This window comes from Channa argus, chromosome 1 (genome assembly GCF_033026475.1).
Source record: "Channa argus isolate prfri chromosome 1, Channa argus male v1.0, whole genome shotgun sequence".
NCBI classification, from domain to species: domain Eukaryota; kingdom Metazoa; phylum Chordata; class Actinopteri; order Anabantiformes; family Channidae; genus Channa; species Channa argus.
The window spans coordinates 10,053,102-10,065,746 of record NC_090197.1 but is presented as its reverse complement, the minus strand read 5'-3'; the positions used below and the strand labels follow the sequence as shown (position 1 = coordinate 10,065,746).

The following is a 12,645-nucleotide window of genomic DNA, read 5'->3' as shown; positions in this document are numbered from 1 at the left end:
TGGATGACATTTTATGATCAGATTAATGTCTCTTGCTTGATAATCTTGTGCGTTTGCATGCAGAAATATTTAAAATATTTCGTTGGTGATGTATAGCTGGAGATGACCTGTACCACTGCTTCAAGTAAAGCAGCCCAGTTATCTTTCAACCGTATCCATCTTCACAAGATGTTCCTGGGTCAGATGTGGCGTACACATTAATCCTTCCAGTGTATTCTGGGTGTGCCATGTTGTCCTAACCGAAAGCTTTTCTTGCTCCCTATAGATTCGATGAGCTCAGAGCAACGACAGAAACTTGCCAAAGAACGCAGGGAGGAGAGGGCCAGATACATTGGTAAGAAATATTAAATAGTGTCAGATGTTTTTGCCTTTCCTGCAAAGATGCTGGTAATGCATGAAGCGTGGATTTATTGTCACTAACTTCATGAATGGACACCCCTGTTTTCCAGTATATTCTGCTTTTAACCCACTCTATGTCTGTCACTCTGCTCTGATGTGACATCTCTTATTGTTTTTCCTCCCATGGCTCTCAGAACAGCAAACTCAGCTGCAAGGTAAGAGGCTTCAGTAAAACCCTCAGGGTGCTCAGCAGTCATGCCATTTGGGAATAATCAAACATTCTGACGGGAATCCCATTTCTTTGCGTTTCCCCCACCACCAGCTTAAACAGTCGTGTCCTTTCTTCCTCCCTCCATGAATCGATTATTCGGTCCGCTGTCATTTAGCGGAAAACTTATGAGCCCTGTGTTGCCCGGAGCAGGCTTTTCCTTGTCCGCAAAGACTAAAGCTTCAGCCACCGACTGGAGCAGATCTTGGCGGGCTTTTCCCTACAGAGAAATTCCCTGGGAGCTCAGTGCTCTTGGTGTGAAAAATGAGCTGTCATCAGCTGGCATGAAAGGAGAGCAGGCTTCTCAGATAGATTAGATTTAATTACTACTTTCATTAGCATCAGTAATTTGGTCATGCTGAAGCCGCAGCACAGCTAAAGGCCAGTTGTGCTGCCTTTTTATCTATAATTTGCTTGGATTTCTCAACTTCAACTGGACTGAGATACGGTTAGTGTGCTACAGTCTGTTTTTGTTTCCCGAATTACACGATACCACGTTGAAGCACGTTTTAAAATCTGTAGCATCCATTTTGTTGCAAATGCCATGCACATTTAGGCATGTAGATCACAAACCATGGCGTGGACTCCGTTCATCTATTCATGTATTCAACAAACTATCCAGAACATATTGTGGAGAACTCAGTCTTGTTTTATGTGACTGCAGTTTTGCACTAAATATTTGGGCAAACTCAACAAAAATAAGAATGTGAAAAGCACGCCCGCTCCTTAAGCCGACATATTTTTCAGTTCTGCTCAGCAGATTGCAGACATAATTGGATTTTTTCGGGAATCAGATTAATGGAGGACAGAAGAAGGCTTTTTCATTGTCAGTGAGACTCAGACGTTTGTGTGTTTTAGGCTCATTAGTGAAGATGGGCCACAGAACCCAGACCTAAATATAAAACTCATCTTTGCCTCACATTGCCACATCCCTGCAGAACTGATCAGATCTAATGCAGTCTAACTTGAAGCTACAGTGACTTTGGTATTAATTATTATATTCATTTGATGCATGTCTGTGGTTGAAACAAGCATGTAACCCACCCACATCATCCTTATGTTTAAGACCTACTCTGCGCTAACAATATGCCTTGAAAAGAGATTCATATGAAGCCATACTATAAGGGCGAGAGCACCACAGCAGTGTAACGTAAGAGGATCGATTACAGTTTAATTGTTCCACTAAGAAATGAGGCACAGCGGCATGTGCAGAGGAGAACTGGCATCTGCTGGAGGGTGCTATCAAACACAGCAGGAAGCTTCTACTTATATTTACTGTTAGCAGGATTATTGTCTAATGAACAGTGTTCTCATCTGTTTTCTCCATTGAGTTTGTGTTGAGTAGCTGAGACCTTACAAAATCTGTAAGTAATTCTACACCGTTTCAGTGTTTCTAACTATTGGATGTATTTCCATTAATTGCTAGCCCTTTACTTCCTATTTGCACTTTCACCAGATCAAACTTTTATTGTATTTAATACTTTGTTGATGCAAAATTATCATGAAAGATTACCATTGCTGATATATTTGTGAAGATAGTCCGTGGAGATTATTTTTAAATCATAAATGTAGATGTGGATGAATTACTGAATTTCGGTATCAGCAAAGACATAGGGGTCCCAGAGCATCTTAATAAAATGACATGAAGTGAAACGTATTTCTTGTTTGAATGTTATGTCACTCAAACCTTTGCTAACAGAAGACGACAAAACTGAATCTCCAACATGTGATCCTCAACAACCTCTTGTGTACTAAATTCCATCTCCTTTTAAAACACGTCCCTTTGTGTGTTGACCTTTCAGCGGCGAAAAAGGCCCAGTGGCTGGAGAAGGAGGAGAAGGCCCGACGTCTGAGGGAGAGTCAGCTGGAGGATCGCAGGAGGAAGCTGGAAGAGCAGAGGCTAAAGGCAGAGAAACGTCGAGCTCTTCTAGAGGAGAAACAGAGACAGAAACTAGAAAAGAACAAGGTAAGAAATATACAGAATGTCTGACCACATGTAACTGAGAATAAAATTTCAAGTGACCTCTTGAAATAAAAGTGTTGTCTTGTCAAACATTGCACATACATGTAAAATGTAAGCCTTTCTACAGAGAGTTGTTTCTTTTCTAACTCCAGATGGATTCATCAGAGTTCAAAGGAACAGCTTGGGAAATACTAGCTTTTGTGTTAAGTTAGATCAGAAGATCAGTACACTTCACTCATAGGCATGTTTAGTTTGGAGGGAGCCGAGATGCTTGGCTGAGCATAAAGACTGGAGGGGTCGATGATGTGCTTAAATCTGTGCCAACTTCAGAACGAGACCCATTCCGTCTTCTTATCATCTCATTTGTTTGCCCTGTCAGTCATAATAAATGTTAAATAGCAGTGGCATTAAATATTTATTAACTGACAATGAATGTGCAAGGAGGAAATAGAAAATGTTACAATCTGTCACTCATTGTCAGTCAGCGATGTTGTGCTAATCATTTAGCCAAAGTAAACAAGTAATAAAAGATACCAATAACCTCTCACCAACCGTGGCATCTGTCCAACAGTAGTTTAAAGCTTCTTACAACCCTATAAATGTATCTTGGTGTAATCACCAACCCTCTGGTTAGCATCCGCTGGATTACAGAGTTCTTTTGTCCACAACTTGGCTCTAATATTAAACAGGCAAACGAGCTCGAATGGGCGTAAACGTGCAAACACTGAGTCAGTTCTGACTGTGTGGTCCTGCAGGAGAGATATGAGGCAGCTATCAAGAGGTCGACTAAGAAGACGTGGGCTGAGATCCGTCAGCAGAGGTGGTCTTGGGCCGGCGGACTCAACCAGACGTCCCGCAGAGAAAGTGAGTTTGACCACATCGACATGGACATTAAAAAAATATATATTACAATGGCAGTAATGGCTCTAAATGTTGATTAACACTGCACAGACAGTGAGTCACAGACAAAGCTGATGCAATTCAGGGAAATAGCTCGCGAAGGGTCTGCTATGATGAGGGCGGGGTACCTGAGGCAGATGACCTACACACTGATTTATGGTAAACCTTTGTAATGTGGCCAGAAATGGGATTGAGGCACAGTTTTCTCTGCTGTGAACATATTTCATTAGATTGTGAACAGTTTCTCATGGAGCTGTGGGCTAATTTTCCATTCTCAGACTCTCCTATTATTGACACGTGACAGGCTGCTTCTTTTGGACCTGTGACACTGGGATCAAGACAATTTTTTCTCCATAGATTGTGAAAGAGTTTGGGTGTGTGTGTGTCTGTGTCTGTGTGTGTGTGTACGTGTGTGTGTGTGTGTGTGTGTGTACATGTAAGTAAGTAAAATATATATAGCACCTTTCACAGATAAAAAAGTGCTTTACAAAATGTAAAAAATAGCAATTAGTACAGATAATAAAACTTCAAATATAAATCAAGGATGCAACCATAAGAGCCCATTCAGCTAAAGGCTTGTCTAAATAAGACATTAAAAGAGTCGGTAGAATCAGCCACACGCAGAGTCAGTGCCCACAGACTGAAAAGAAAGATCCCCCGAGTTTTTAAAATGGGTTTTAGTGACCATGAGCAGATTTTTGACCTGATGCTCTAGAGGAGCCATAAGGGGTCAACAGGTCAGAAATGCACTCAGGAGTGAGCACCAGAATTTTAAAATCAATTCTAAATTTGATTGGTAACCAGAGAAGAGAATATAAAACCGGTGTGATGTGGGATCTTCCACTGGTTCCAGTTAAAAGCCTCACTGCTGAGTTGGGAACAATCTGAAGACGATTTATAACACGTTTGTTAAGACAAGTGAAGAGTGAGTTACAATAGTCCGAACGAGATGAGATAAAAGCATGTATGATCATCTCTAAATCTACATTGGACAACATTTTCCTCATTTTAGAAATATTCCGTAAGTGATAAAAACAGTTTTTGACCATCCGTCCTGAATGTTGATCTAAGGACATTGATTGATCAAATACAACACCGAAGTTCCTGAGGCTTGACTGAAGAGAGGAGCCCAAAGAACCAAGATGTTGCCTGATCTGTGGAATTGTCTTATCTGGGGCAACAATCAAAGTTTCTGTCAAATACATGTGCGCGTGTGTGTGTGTCTGAATGTGTGTGTGTGAATGTGTGTGAGAGAGAGAAATAGTTTATGCAATATCTTTGCAGCAGAAAAAGAGTGAAAAAGCTTTAAGTAGTTACTCTAAATGGGATTTCTAACTGAACCACACCCTTCCCATACTTTCCTCAAATTTCCTCCCCCTCTGCCTCTTGTATAATTAAAATTAAATTCCCTCTAAACCATGATAAGGAGCCAGTTTCAGAGATTGGTGAGTCCAGATCCAGACCAAGGGAGTCGAGAGTCCCCTCTCGTAATCAGTCCTTAGCTGGGGCCGCTGCTTGCACCACGGCCGCCTTGTGAACAGTTGTTGTCTGTTGCGTTCTCTCCGGTGCAGGCAGATGCTCGGCCTCCACGGTCAACTTGCCAAGACAGGTGGACCCTGTCATAAACAACAGGCTGTCCAAGTCCTCTGCTACGCTCTGGAACTCCCCCAACAGAAGTAAGGACGACCCAACGTCAATGTCCACCAGGCTTCCTCCTCTTCCCTCCCCCTGTCCCTTTCCTTTTCATCCCTCTTCCTCCTACCCTAATCTGGATTTTGGTTTTCTTTCATTATTATTATAACTGTGGTCTTTGGTGGCCTGCTTGCCTGCCTGTGCTTGGTGACTGGTCATTTACCACCCACTCCCCCCACTCTTCTTCTCGGACTCATTATGCATCGTGGTTTTTAATTTCAGTTGATGGTTGTTGTTGGTTTAAGTCTCTTCTGCATTTTGGATCAGCCTCCCTTTCACCTTGACATCACTGTGATATATTTTGGTACAAGTGTTTCATAGCTTTATGAGTTTACATCTTTTCACGACACCTTTTTGGTTCTCCTTCCACTTTACTGTTGGTGGTGTTTAATGGTGGTGGATATTATAGTGTGTGACTGTTGAGCATGGTGAAGTATGGTATAGTAACTATAAACACATGCATTATATCCAATGTTGGAGAAACTATTAAGCATCCCCTGTTTACATAGGGATTAAGTCTCATATGCTCGGTTAGTTAATTACAATATTTTACTGATATGAGGTAATAACACAGGTTCTTGCAGCAATGGTAAAAGTGAATTGTTAAACAATAATAATACATAACACATTAACATTATGAAAAGAAACTATTCATGTAATGATGAAAGTTTTTTTCTACCTATGTTTTAACTGGAACATTTATGCTAAACTGGAATTATTAGAAAATTATGTCCAAATCAAAAATATCTTGTTAAAAAGTGAAAACAGCTATGTTAAAATGGACTTTTTACATAAAAATTTGAGCACTATGACATCATATTGCAGAGTATTACTCAATATTTAAAATTAACTTGTTATATCAAACTCATTTCATCAGGCTTATGAGTTGCCACATGCACACGAGGAGAACTGCCTTCATTTCAGATTCGCCACACCTCATAACGTTTCATATCACCCACAGTACATTCAGCAGTTCGGTTCTGGGCTCCCTCCACCGCCACAATAGCATTTCAGATTTTCTGCTTGTTCATAACTGATACAGATGCTCTGATATAGTGGGCACACGAAAGGACAGTTAGGAGCCAAATCCTATTTCTGCATAGGCACAGTCAATATTTGGGGCTGGTTTTTCTAGTCTTGGCAGATGCTCTGCACAGTGTAGTGGAAATAGTGTGTGGTGTGAGGTGACGTCTGTAGACCCAGGCATCCATCTACCTCCAGTCTTGCCGCATTGGAGAAAGAAGAGGAGGAGGGAAACCACTGTTGCCTAGCAACAGGAGGTAGTCGGGTTATCAGCTAGTCATAAAACATGTTAAAATACTGCGTGCTGCATGCAGCAGAGGTGACTGCCTGTGTTGCTGTGCAACAAGAAAATCCCGTGTAAGTGTTTAAGTTTGTAAAAACAACAGAACTCGCACCTTGTGTCATTCTTTGCAGCACTGTGCGAGTGCACTATTGCCAAGGGTGTTTGTAGCTGTCAAACATACCTCTCTCTGTGTGTAAACACAGTGAGCACTACAACACAGCATTGAACAGAAGCTGAAGTCATGAGTACCTAAGCTTGAATTGTCACCAAAAAAAAAACATTTTTGTGCAGCATGTTGTCAGTTGACATATTTGTTACGAGACAGGAATTCAGCACAAACTGGACTCACTGTCATTTTATTAGGTCTCATGTTGGTCATACATTCTGTGTCCATCTGAAGGCTTTGTCCTCGGTGAACCTGCATAGTTTACAAGCCTAGCATAGTTTACAAGAAAATAGAACTTAAAAAGAGTCTTTGAGGGCTCAAATGGGAGGAGAAAGGATTTTCATCCATAATAGTACACTGCAACAAAGTTGAACTACTCAAGTAAAAGCCAATTACCACAAAATATACTTAAGTAAATTGTGTACCACCAATACGCATTTGCCTTCTTGCCAATAGTTAGATGAGAAGGTCAGTAAGTACAAGTCTCCAGTAAGCAGCCAGTTGGCTTAGCTTAGCATAACAACTGGAAATAATTTGTCCAAAGGTAATAAAATTCGGCCCCTCTGACACTCACAAATTTACACTTTACATGTCATTTGTTTTTTTCCGTAGCTTTTATCTACACTGTATGCTTAGTTAAGATAACCAACCTCTGTGGATTCATTTAAATTGTGGTAGATGAGAGCAGTGCTGCTCCCATCTCACTCTCAAAAAGATGCCAAACTAAACTGTCAGAACCTCCCTGTAAGTTCAAATGTTCAACTATATTTATATTTTTTATAAAATATGCAAAGATACTCAATTACATAGTTCTGCATTCGAAGGCCTTTAAGTAATAAAGTATTTACCAGCAAAAAGTATCCAAAGCAAAACTGCTTGTTATGCTGTTGAATGACCGCTGTCACTGTTATGTTATTATATTATTATATAATGTAATTATTATATATTATGTTATGATATTCTGTATATTCTGTTCTTCAACATTTAATCTTCTGATCTCAGCATTTTCAAAGATACTGAACATTAGGCTAAATTTGGTACGTATCATACATACATAGCATGTATCAAATGATGAGATGTTTCAGTTATTGTTCAGGTTGAATATTTTAATCAGCGTTAACATCATGTGGCTTTAATGAAAGACATTGAACTACAGTATCTTTATATCATGCATATAACATTGGGTCATTTTAGATGTATGCTATGGGATTTATGTGGAAGATCTGTTTCATATTGTAACTTGCTCAGGTTTAGCTCATTTAATTTGGAAACAAATTGCATGTTTTGTATTCCAGATCTTAATCTGCAACACATCTTATAAATATAGCGGCTAAATAAATGTAGTGAGTGAAATGTCTACTTTATTCAGAGTATGTAATGACATAAAATATTAATAATAATGCAAAGTAAACATCTTATATTCAATTACTGATCCTTCCACTGTCTCCAGGTACAAAGTTAGCTAGAAAGTGCTGCACTGCAGTGTTTTTTCCTATATTTCAGCTGCTGTTGTTCCCTCTATATATAAGTCTGACTAAAGTCTCATAATCTGAGTCCTCAGTTTACACCACTTTTGGTCTCTTTCCGCTTGTGTTCCCTTTATACACATGCATCTGTCATTGCCACAAAAATTATAAACAGGTTTCTGCAAAAATGACGTCAAACTCTTTGATGATGATCGGCTAATTTGTTGGCGTATATGTTGTTGTTTTTTCTCCACCGTCATTACAAAACATTAGATTATATCCTGCTGTACACATGACGCTCGATAACAGGTCACATACACACTTGTATAAAACAGACTGCAACACACACACAAACAGCACTAAGGCTGAACTCAGCAGACACTCACAGGTCTTTGCACTGCATTTGGGTTTGAGTGAAGTCTAGTAAACACAGTAGCTTTTGTGTGATGTGCTGTTAAGTGGTAAGTAATAAAAATTAACTTGTGTTTGCTCCTCGCTGTGGTGTTGTCTAATGTCTGGTCCTGTATGTAACATTTAGGCTAAGGTTAGGTCTCTTTTTTTTTTTTTTTTTATGACTTCTCAGTTTGATCATGTCTGATGTGCAGAGTGGAGTTTGAGTTACATTAACACTTAGTAGTAGCAGCAACAATCTCAGTGGGTGGAGGAAAATGTTATAAAAGTTAGCTGGTTTTTAGCTGTTTATCACCAAGAGGATTCTAATAGAGGACAATGCGTTTTGTAGATGGAGGACATGTTTACCTGGAACCCCCTGGGTAAATGAAATTTTTAGTCGATTATTGACACACAAATAAGCAAATATGAGGGAAATAGGCTGCACTTTTTAAGTAGGTAACTGAAAACATGATAATAATAATAATCATGCATCAATATGCAATCTTCATATTCATAGTTTTCAGAAGTATTTAATAACAGTTTTGTTTTTCAAACAGATAGTTAGTTAATAAAACACACTTTCTACTATAAAACTTCACCAACTCAGCAGGTGAACCTATTTTAAAACCTGCAGTATTTATGCTTAAGTAGCACAAACCGGGCCTTGAAATTACATGTAATCTGTGTGCTAGTATTTTCATTAAAAATTGAAATGCACCAATGGGGTTTTTAGGAACTGTAGCAATTTACGGTTTTTCCACACCTGGAAAATCTAACTAAACTGACTAAATACCAGCTAATTTTTAAAACCTGTTTCCAGGAAAGTTTATCTGGAAAATTGAGAAACTGCAGTTTGGTTCCTTGGCTCCACCTCCTGGTGTCCACATCAGCCAGTGAGATTATTCATGCTACAAAAGAAGCAGTGTCTCATAGTAAAGCTTCTCTAATTGCATTTATGAGCTCGTGAAACGTTTGTGTTTTACCTGTGTGCACCCAGAGCAAGTATTGAATATGTTTTTATTGTTACAGTCATTTCCAACCCTATTATTCCACTTTTAATCAGTTTGTGAGAGGAGGAATTTAGTTTTAGATGTTTTCGGCAGCTCATGAATCTGCTCTGCATCAGACAGAGGCAGACTGTGTTGTGTGTGTGTGTGTGTGTGTGTGTGTGTGTGTGTGTGTGTAAATGTGTGAGATAAGAGAGGTTGTTTCTTCAGAAAGGAATAGTGTGATGTTTGTCTGTCTGCTGCAGATATGAGGTTGTTCAGTGTGTAAAATGAGAAACTGTTGTATGCTGACATGTGTGATGTGTAGCCATGTGTTGTGGCAATTATCTGGCAGTAACAGCGCCCTCTTATGTTAGCCCGCAGTCTGCGTCTGAGCCCGTGGGAGAGCCGCATTGTGGAGAGGCTCATGACTCCAACGCTGTCCTTCCTGGCCCGTAGTCGAAGCGCCGCCACCCTCCTCAACAACAGCGACTCTCGTGAGTTTGAGATCCCAATGTTATGTTTCTACCCAGTGTTCTTTCAGTTTTTTTGTTTTGTACCTGAGCTGTGATAAAATACCATCTGGGGGAAACAATCTCACCACCTTTACTGGATTTTTACTCATCTGTCATGGAACTGCAGATGTTCCACTTCTTTTCAATAATTTGTTTCTAGACTTGTCTAGACTTTGGTTCCTAAAGTGTTTAGGAAAAAGCAAAAAAAAAGACCTAGGGATGTTTCAGTTTGTCAGATTCCAGTATAACATCTAAAATGCCTTATTTTATTCAAATAACCCAATTAATTCCATTTCTATTGAAAAGAAGTCTAATTTACACAAATGCATTTGTGCAAATGTTTCAGTTTTATTATTATGTTATCCAAGATAACATATTATGAGAACTTATGTTGTGTAAACAAGCCTCCAAAACTTAAATATATCCTATTTACAGTCATTCAAATCTCAATTGAGGAAACTTGAATCAGCAAATTTTTTTTTTTTTTTATGGCTTAAATGATGAATGCATAATTAAAATAGAATTGGTTTCTAAGAGAAGCATGTGGTCATTGTTGCTGTAATGAATAAAGCTACAAAAATTACTAATGCCTAACAATAGAAATGTGATTATCCTACGAATTAAATCAGTCAGACGAGCTTATCTGTCAGAATTTAATTCCTTTTTTTGTAGCATGTTGTGTGGCCTCTCTGAGAGGGTGTTTATCATCTGCATGGTGTGTTTGTGTGTGTGGGCCCTGACCTCGGCCCTGCTACTGCTCTCTGCATGTTTGTGTCACTCAGATTCTCACCACTGCTCACGTTCAGCCTCTGCCAGCCCCCTGAACGCCTGCTCCCATCACCACCCACACAAGAACACGGCCGAGCGCTGGAGGGTCTCCTCCGCAAGCACGCCCGACATCACCCAGCGCCAGCGCAGACGAAACTCCACACCGGTAGGCACTGAATGCACACTGAAACACATTAAATGCCCCTAGTTGTTTTTTAGGAGCAGTATTTAATACTTGCGTTGAGGAGTTTATAACACTTGAAAAAATTCTAATTCAACATTCTTGTTCAAAATAATCCATCCATCCTATTCAGTGCCTTTGTAAACCCCAAGTTGATCTTTAAAGATGTGCTAATCAATTTTTTAGAAAAGCAGTGGATCATGTTAAATATGATTAGCGTGATGGATCTTTACACAGCAGCAAGTTTAAGTAGTAATATCATAATGTAGAAAAACTCAAGCATTCAAAATGAAAAAAGGTAAATACATTGAAATAAATTGAAATTTTATTTAAAAAACGATCAAAAAGCATAATTTATAAACAAATTCTTAAATAATGTGCAAAAAACCTTGTGATGTCAGATTTAAGTTTTTCTTTTCTGTAACACTGAACTGAACGGAGTGGATTTAACAAGGAGGTGTATGAGCTTTAGCCCGAGGTAACAACGGTGTATTTGTGTCACCTTTTGTCTCAAGCTGGATAAAAAGAAGAAGGAAAAGAAAGACAAGGAGCGAGAGAATGAAAAAGAGAAGAACGCTCTCACAAAAGAGAAAGTACAGAAGAAGAGACAGACGACATCACCAACCACCACCATCCAGAGATCCAGACCAGAGACCAGGTATCCTTCAAAACATAATGGAATGTTATTTTTTTGTAGAATTAATATTTCATTAATTCTACAGGGAAGGTTTTGTTGAGGGAGCTCATGTGTCCTATATCCTTGGAGCAGGTTAATGTCTGACAGATGGTTCAAGGTGCTATAATCTAGCTACTCTGCTGGACCGCGTTCAGTTAGCAGTCTGCCAGCAGCAGGTCTGTTTGTGTCAGGAGCTCCCAGACAGAATGGGGGTTTCCTGACTGATGCACAGGGAAAAAAAGATGGCTCCTTGCCTCAACTCCTCTCGCATTACACCCCCCTGCAGCCAAAGAGTCATCACGACCAAATGTGGAGTCGCTCATATCTTCAACATGACCTAGTTATGGGCTTTTATGTGCTGTACTGATGTTACCTTTCCCTGCACTGACCATGAAATCTCACGAGCCTCCTTTAACTGCTTCTGCTGCTCATATTTCACCTGTACTGTCATCTCCTCTCTGCTCTTCAGTACCCCGAAGCCCAAAAACAGACCTCCATCTCCTGCCGCCCCTAAAAGTCGGCCCCTGTCCCCCTTAGTGCCAGCAGCCGCAGCCGCCTCCAAGACTACCACGGGTAAAAAGACACCTCCTCCTGGTACTAAGACCCGACCCAAACGGGCACAGACACCCGCCAGGGTACAGTCCCAGACGGTCACTGCGGTCACCGTGGAAACAAGCCACAAAGCCCAGCAGCCTGACACACCGGAGGAGAAAAAGAGTGAGTGTTGTTAGCAAGGCAATGACATCCAAGCTTCAAGGTGACCCGGAGGTTTTGGGCAACATTTGTGTTGTAGTGTAAATGATTACTCTCGTGTGTGTATGGGCAGTAAATGGTGTCATTTCCATTTTCACAGTTTGACTGTTGCACAAAAAAACTCTTAAGACAGTCAAAAATGATCTTTAAACTCTTATTCAATTCAGCAGGAATAAACATACTTTGATTTGCATGGGGACACTAATTTCCAACTTTCTCTTTGTGTTCTCAAAAATATATAAAATACTCATGATTCACTTTGATTGTAATCCA

General features: G+C 39.9%; 1 protein-coding gene across 8 annotated transcripts in view; it reads left to right on the top strand.

The window, feature by feature from the left end:
* The window catches only part of LOC137118868 (MAP7 domain-containing protein 1-like), a 38,152-nt gene that overhangs the window by 19,939 nt on the left and 5,568 nt on the right, over positions 1 to 12,645 (top strand). For 3 of the 8 annotated variants that reach the window (XM_067495803.1, XM_067495828.1, XM_067495837.1), the window contains exons 3-11: positions 266 to 334; positions 534 to 554; positions 2,410 to 2,573; positions 3,326 to 3,434; positions 5,042 to 5,146; positions 9,857 to 9,976; positions 10,777 to 10,928; positions 11,459 to 11,601; positions 12,089 to 12,336. In XM_067495803.1, coding sequence (XP_067351904.1) covers positions 266 to 334; positions 534 to 554; positions 2,410 to 2,573; positions 3,326 to 3,434; positions 5,042 to 5,146; positions 9,857 to 9,976; positions 10,777 to 10,928; positions 11,459 to 11,601; positions 12,089 to 12,336 — 1,131 coding nt within the window. The remainder of the gene's footprint in view (positions 1 to 265; positions 335 to 533; positions 555 to 2,409; positions 2,574 to 3,325; positions 3,435 to 5,041; positions 5,147 to 9,856; positions 9,977 to 10,776; positions 10,929 to 11,458; positions 11,602 to 12,088; positions 12,337 to 12,645) is intronic. The other 5 variants (XM_067495821.1, XM_067495812.1, XM_067495866.1 and 2 more) reach the window with 5 other exon arrangements.